This window comes from Varanus komodoensis, unplaced genomic scaffold (assembly GCF_004798865.1).
Source record: "Varanus komodoensis strain SLA01 unplaced genomic scaffold, ASM479886v1 scaffold110, whole genome shotgun sequence".
Classification (NCBI taxonomy): domain Eukaryota; kingdom Metazoa; phylum Chordata; class Lepidosauria; order Squamata; family Varanidae; genus Varanus; species Varanus komodoensis.
The window spans coordinates 1,274,740-1,282,282 of NW_025335318.1; the positions used below are offsets into that span (position 1 = coordinate 1,274,740).

Genomic DNA, 7,543 nt, shown 5'->3' on the forward strand with positions numbered 1-7,543 from the left:
AGAGGAGACTCCGAGGGGATCTTTTAGCAACTTATAGGTATGTGAGGGGATATCAGGTGGAGGAGGACTGTGACCTGTTCTTCCCTGCAGAGGAGGGCAGGATGTGTCCTGACGGGCCAGAGTTCAAGGAACCAGGCTTCAGGTTGGATGTCAGGAAGTACTTCCTGACAGTTGGGACCCCTAGGATATCTAATGGGCTTCCAAGGGAGGTGGTTGAGACCCCATCAGTGAGGGTGTTCAAGGAACAATTGGGCAACCACACGTTGGGGATTACTTGAGTGGAGCTGGCTGGAGCCAGGGGTCAGTCTAAATAGCCCAGGAGACCCCTCCCGATGTGCTTTGTTTCTATGTAAACTGACAGGGTAGCTGTACCATGCACTCTAGACCCTCCATCCTGAAGAACACTTAAGGAAACTGATGGATTCACTAAAAGATAGAAGACTTGGCCTGGGCTGGCCATGCCAAGCCTGCCATCCATCCATGGGCATCTGGAGCACATGGGGGTGCTGCTGGGCATGGTGCCTGGGTCAGGCATGTGCAGGAACACTGGTTGTGCGAACAAGGATTGGGGAGAGAACAACAGAAAACCACCAGAGGAAGCCGCTTGCATGCTTCTCTTTAAAGAATTTTATGAACAGGTGTGGATGGTCCTCCAGGAAAAGCTGATGTTTTGCTGTTAAATAAGTAATGTGTGAGCATCGCTAAATCTGCATTGTGGAACATCAGCCTTGAAGTAGGCACATAATAGCCTTGAGTTGTGTGACATGAAAAATGGTTTAAAAATCTCTAGTTCTGAAACACAGAAGAAGAAATAACCTGTTAAGGTACCTTTAAAAATCTGTTCTCAATGCAGCCATGACTGATCTGATTCCTTCATGGTGGTTTTGAAACTGCCCTTCCTGGCAGAGCCCAACCCTCAGCTTAGCCCTTGATCCTGATGGAAGCCTAGGCCTCCAGGAAGAATGCAAGAAAGAAACGGAACCCAAGTGTCGGAGTTCATCCTTTTAGGCTTCTCAGACCATTCTGAATTGGAGATTCCCTTGTTCTTCCTCTTCCTCCTGGTTTATCTCATGACCCTCACAGGAAATCTGGGTATGATTGTGCTGATCCAGACAGATCCCCTCCTGCAACTGCCAATGTATTTTTTCCTCAGCAACTTGGCCTTCATTGACATCTGCTACTCCTCCACCATCATCCCCAGGATGCTGCACGACCTCCTTGCCCTGAGAAAGGCCATTTCATACATGGCGTGTGCAATCCAGTTGTGGTTCTTCAGCTTCTACGCCACCACGGAGTGCTTTCTGCTGGCTGCCATGGCGTATGATCGCTTTGTCGCCATCTGCAACCCACTGGTTTACCCTCTTGCCATGGCCAGGAAGGTCTGTCTGCAGCTCCTGGCTGCATGCTACCTGCTGGGGCTTGTGACAGCCTTTGTCCACGCCAGTGGCACCTTCAGACTCTCCTTCTGCGGACCCAATGAGGCCAGCTCCTTTTACTGTGACATCCCTCCCTTGCTGCGGATCTCCTGCTCAGATAACTCTACTTCCAGGGTGGTCCTCTATATCCTCTCCACTTTTGTCGTGCTGCTGAATGCCGTGACAGTCCTGGTATCCTATGGCTATATCATTTCCACCATTTGCAAGATGCGGCCATCCACAGGCAGGCACAAGACCTTCTCGACCTGTGCCTCCCATCTGACTGCCATCGTCTTGTACTACGGTTCCCTGACCTTCATGTATGTGCAACCCGGGGGGCTTGAGGCCGTGGAGCACGGCAAAATCGTGTCCGTCTTCTACACCATTGTGATCCCCATGCTCAACCCCATCATCTACAGCCTCAGGAATGAGGAAGTGAAGAAGGCCTTGAGGAAAAGGCTGAGCAAAGCAATCTCTCTTTCACAGCCAAAGTTGTGAGATGGGCAGCTGGTGCCAATCTTAAGAATGCTGTTGGGTGTTGCACCCTTGGACTCATACAGCCGAAGTGAGGACGACACGTTCCATGCCTTTTTCCAACCATTCAACCATCGAAGCCTTTGTAAGCCTGACTTTTTGAAAAGAGAGCATCTTGAAACACTGTTTATTTTCCAATTTGTAGTCTGAGGGCTTCTTTACAAAGAGAGAAAAGTTTAAGTCATTTATAGGAATGTGAACTGAATAATGCCAAGAATCAACTTGCCAAGTTTAATGCCTTTCTGCCTTTTAAAACTCTGCCCAGTCAGCAGTCCTTGGAATAATATGAAATATTTATATATAGTATTCCAAGCTTTCAATTAGCTTCATTTCAGAACTAACAATAGTGCCTGGGATGGATCATCTCTTCACTCTGTTATAGGGTGCTCAGAGCACCTGGTTTATTCTGCCTTATACACGGCTAGAGATAAATGAAGACAGGTTCAGGATGGGTTGTGGTTGTCAGTGCCGGCTGCAGGTCCTGGCAGGCCCTTGCCAAGCTGCCTCGGAGGACACCCTCCCCAGTAGGTCTCCCTCCCCACCAGGGTCACCAGCCTCCTTTGCTCCCCCTCCTCCTCGCTGCCTGGCAGACGGAGATCCCGTGTGCACACAGGAAGGGGCATCCGCCACTCCTGCTCCACAGGCACACCATTGTCTGGGCCATTCCTGCCACTGGGGATCAGGCGGTCCCAGTCCTTGGAATGGTGCTGCCCTGTCCATGCTTGCCTGGTCCCTGCAAATATGTTTGTGGGCAAAAAGGTAGACTTGAACAAGAACAGTCAGTCAGATAGACAAGTCTGCTGGTTGCACACTTCTTATTTTCCAGTCTCGAGTTCAGTTCATCCCAAACTCGGAGAATTTTAAAAAGGCTTATATGAAAATATGCATGCATTGCTGTGCTGATTTCTCTTAATCCGTGGGGCATGTATGGAATGCAGTTTAACGCACATTAAGAACATGGGACTGGGACTCAGGCGATCTGGGTTCTAGCCCCACTCAGCCATGGAGCCCACTGGGTGACTCTGGGCCAGTCTCAGACTTTCAGCCCAACCTACCTCACAGGGTTGTTGTTGTGGGGATAAGATTGGGAACAGGAGGAGGAGCATGATGTAAGCCGCTTTGAGCTGACTATAAGAAAAAAGTGGGATATAGATTGATTGAATGAATGAATGAATGGATGGATGAATGAATGAATTCAGGTTGACAGTCTAGACTATTTTCCTAATGTTTCAAAAGGAGAAAAAAGCACCTGGTGAGAAAAGGGCCATGGCAATCGCACACCATGGCTGCATCATTCTTTGTGAAGTGAGAGAGCTGCCAGACCCGCAGGTCCCCCTCGTTGCAATCTATCTTGGCATCGGCACAGGCAGCTTGGTGTGTAGTCTGGGGGTGCTTGTGCTGAGTGGGGCCCGTTCTTGACTCCGCACCCCCATGTCCTTTTCCCTTTGCCGCACGTCCTGTGCTGATGTCTGTTACTCCACTGCCATCACCCCCGAGATGCTGGTGAACTTGGGAGTGACACTTGCAGCATCCATGCCACAGATGGGCCATGCGATCCTACTTCTCTGGCTCGTGCGCAGGGCCTGGCGAGGGGGCCAGTCCCCCACATGCTGCGGACCATTCAGTGGGACTCCTCAGATTCTGAACAGGAGCGGGAGGAAGAGCATGTGGGGAGGTGAAGCCTGTGAAGCTCCTTCAACCGTGCCTAGTAACGTTTCTCAGGCTGAGCGTGACACTCAGCCTGTTTGGGAAGGGGAGGAAGGGTTTCCAGGAGGGCAGATCCAGACCTTGACCCAGTGGGGAAGCCTTGGGAGAAATGAGCTCCTCCACTGGATGGACTGTGCTGTTCAAGCTGTCTTGCCCTCTAGCAGAGAGAGCCACCCTGAAGGTGGAGCCAGACATTTTACAGAAGGGGAGGGACTGAGCAAAAGTGTCCAGTTTGGATTTGGCTCTTTACATGAGCAGGAGCTTCTCCTTCCAGCTTTGGTAGAAGGTTATTTAGTGCTCAAACTGTTTTGTTATCTGAGGAGTCTAAATCAAAGACCTGCATTTTCAAAGGGCTGTCTTGGGCTTTGGAACCAGAGGGAAGGAACCAGCTCCTGACCAGGCACTGAGGGTTTCATTTTGGTAGTGTGAGATATGACAAAGGCTATGCCATCTGTAACCCACAACAAGGTTATTATGCCTTGGAAAATGTGTGTCTTCTTCCTAACACCTGGTTCCTGGCTGGGTTCCTAAATGCAGCCATGAACACCTCCTTCACTTTCTGTGACCCCAGCACCACCTACAGTGTTTCTTTGGCAGCATTCCCCCTCTCCCGACACCCTCTCACGCTGATGCGAGCACTTACTGGGAGCCACCACAACCCTCGGAGGGTTTGAGACTCGGCTCCAGCTGCTGTGTGGCCCAGGGCAAAAGTGCGTCCATCTTCTGCACTGCCTTGATCCTCATGCTGAGCCGCTGATAGACAGCTGAGGAACAGGGAGTTTAAGGGGGCCCTGACAGAATGGTGGGCAAGCCAGAAATTCTTGTTTTAGCACGCGAAGCATCTTAACCTCTGCATAATTTAATGCACTCATAAATAGGACGGTATGCATTGTTTTCATTGAAAAAGGGATTCTTCATAGTTCTGTTTGTACGGTGTTGCAGTTGCAATATGGCATGTGCAGATATCAGTCTTAGCGCCAGAAAGACAAATTCCCTGGCCATGAAGCCACCTTGGAGGAACCTTGCATTTGGGGAGGAGACCACCTATCTTGGGCTAGCCAGTGTGAATGAGATAAGAGTCAATAGGGAATAACATTCTGTCATTTTTTTCAGAATATTCTGTAATAATATTCTGTCATTTTCCCATTAAGAATGCTGTAATTCTTGATGGGAAAAGCCAGGTATAAGCCATTTCCCCTGAAAGAAAGTAGGCAAACCAACCCTGCAAGGAGGATGACCTTTGTCATGAGACACCCAGAAATTACCTCATCAACAGCAGCCAGAAAACTTGGGCAGGAAGCTTGTTACCGCTTCAGAAATACTGAGTGAGATGGTGACTCAATAGGGATATTTGTTGCTTGTGCAACAGTGGGTTAGCAGCTTGTGCCTGCCCTGTCTTTTCTGCTGCATAAACTTTGCATTTCTAAGTGCTCTGTGTTTCTTCGTGAATGTAAAACTAGGCCCTGACCCAAACCTTTCAAGGCAATCTAGTTGGCAAGCACCTCCTTTTCAGATGCATTGCTCCCTAAGATTAACTGATGTATCAAAGATTTGAACAACTTGCAAATCAAGCGCACATATGTGCCTTATTCTTCCCACATCATCCAGAAGGAACTGTGGGAGACGAAGGCTTGGATCCCGAGCATCTTCTGCAGGTGGGTCCATCCTGGGGATGGATTCCCACTCTGAGGTTTCTCCCACCAGCAGAAGAGCAGAGGAGACTTTCACCCCCTCCATTCCTCGCTGCAGCTGCAGCTGCTTGCACCTTGGAGGGCAGGGATCACCCAGAGCAGCGTGCCAGGGAGGGAGGCGTCATCGGCACGCTTGCCTCCCCTTCCCCACCAGGACCCCCATGAGATGGAAAGTACATAGAAGGAGCCCCTCAGTTTGAGAGACATTTTAATTCAAGGTGTTGGTAATGACCTATAAGGCCCTAAACGGCTTGGGTCCTGGTTACCTGAAGGAGCGCTTACATCCATATATGCCCAGTCGCCCCCTGAGATCGGCAGGAGAGGCCCTCCTCCGGGAGCCCTCAGTGAAGGAAATTAGGAGGGTGGCTACTCGGAGGAGGGCTTTCTCAGCGGTGGCGCCTAAGTTATGGAATGCGCTCCCCAGAGAGGTCCGCCTGGCGCCGTCGTTAGTTGTTTTTTGGCGCCAGGTGAAGACCTTTTTATTTAAGCAACATTTTAAATGTGAATACCACTGAATTTTATCTGGCCAGGGAGGCTTATTTTATATTGTGTGTTTTAAATTATAATGATTATCTATATGTATATTTTAACTTATTGGTTTTATTTATTGTTGTAAGCTGCCCCAAGGCTTCGGCGAATGGGGCGGCATAAAAATGTTTTAATAAATAAATAAATAAATAAAATATGCCATACACCTTAACCTATTGACCATGGTCTTTCAATCTCCATGAAATATTCTGATGAGGTACAAATTCTTAAAAATTCAGTAAAGTTTTGACAGCAGGTTCTCTCCAGAACATCGCTTAGGTGAGGCTTCTTGGTTCCAGGCCTGAAGAACTGCCCCACCCCCAACAGTCACACAAATCCAAGTATTTAAAAGAATAGTAACAATGTCTGTGCACATTTTATTTATTTTTTATTTATTTATTTGGAATTTTTGTATGCTGTCCCATTCACATAAGCCTCGGTATGGCTTCCAACTTCATAAATAAATACATATACAAATACATACATATAAAATCTGGAAACATCCTGGTGCAATATTTTAAAACCAATAAATAAAATCAACAATTATTAAAACATCATTTAAATAAAAAGGTCTTGGCCTGGCACCGAAAAACAAATAACGATGGCACCAGGCGGACCTCTCTGGGGAGCGCATTCCAAAGTGGGGCACCACCGCAGAAAAAGCCCTCCGGGTACTTTGCCTCCTAATATCTTTCACGGAGGGCTCCCAGAGAAGGGCCTCTGCCACCGATCTCAAGGGGTGGGAGGGCAACTATGGACGCAGGCGTTCCTTTAGATATCCAGGTTCCAAGCCGTTAAGGGCTTTATAGGTGATAACCAACACCTTGAATTGGGCCCGGGCTCTGATGGGGAGCCAGTGAAGCTGGTAGAGGACTGGGGTTATATGAGAACAATGCCCAGTCCCCGTCAGCAACCTGGCAGCTCTATTTTGCACCATCTGAAGTATCCAGACCGTCTTCAAGGGCAGCCCCACATAGAGTGAGTTACAGAAGTCCAGTCAGGAAGTAACCAATGCATGTTTCACTGTCACCAGGCAATCGTTCTCCAGGTAGGGACGCAGCTGATGGATCAACCGAAGCTGAAGGAAAGCACTCCTCGCTACCGCAGTCACTTGAGCTTCCAGAGACAGCTCTGGGTCGAGGAGCACTCCCAGGCTGCGGACTCTGTCCTTTAGAGGGAGTGCAACCCCATTCAGGACAAGGTCCAAGTCACCTACCCCAGAGCCCGAACCACCCACCAACAGGACCTCCATCTTGTCTGGATTGAGCTTCAGTTTATTGGACCTCATCCAGCCCATTACCTCAGCCAGGCACCGGTTCAGCACAGCCACTGCCTCACCTGGATTGGTTGAAAAAGAGAGGAAGAGCTGGGTATCATCAGCGTACTGATGATTCCATATCCCACACCTCCTGATGACCTCTCCCAGCGGTTTCATGTAGATGTTAAATAGCAAGGGGGACAAAATGGACCCCTGCGGAACTCCATGGCATAACTGCCATGGCGCAGAGCCATAGTCCCCCAGCACCAACTTCTGGAATCGGCCATTGAGATAGGAGCGGAACCACTGCAAAGCAGTGCCTCCTACTCCCAATCCCACTAGCCTATCTAGAAGGATACCATGGTCGATGGTATCGAAAGCCGCTGAGAGGTCCAGGAAGACCAACAGGG

General features: G+C 49.2%; 2 protein-coding genes across 2 annotated transcripts in view; one reads left to right on the forward strand and one right to left on the reverse strand.

Moving 5' to 3' along the window:
* The first annotated feature begins 962 nt into the window (after positions 1–962).
* Positions 963–1,913, forward strand: LOC123018553 (olfactory receptor 1009-like). The gene has a single exon (XM_044420761.1). It carries the CDS (start codon positions 963–965, stop codon positions 1,911–1,913), a length of 951 nt encoding a protein of 316 aa, XP_044276696.1.
* A 2,088-nt stretch (positions 1,914–4,001) lies between these two features.
* Positions 4,002–7,543, reverse strand: part of LOC123018554 (olfactory receptor 5M11-like) — a 7,653-nt gene continuing 4,111 nt past the window's right edge. Inside the window, exon 2 of the mRNA XM_044420762.1 lies at positions 4,002–4,107. Coding sequence (XP_044276697.1) covers positions 4,002–4,107 — 106 coding nt within the window. The remainder of the gene's footprint in view (positions 4,108–7,543) is intronic.

Excerpts from the sequence above, each read along its gene's own strand:
- LOC123018553 (XM_044420761.1), top strand. The coding sequence starts at position 963 with ATGCAAGAAAGAAACGGAACCCAAGTGTCGGAGTTCATCCTTTTAGGC.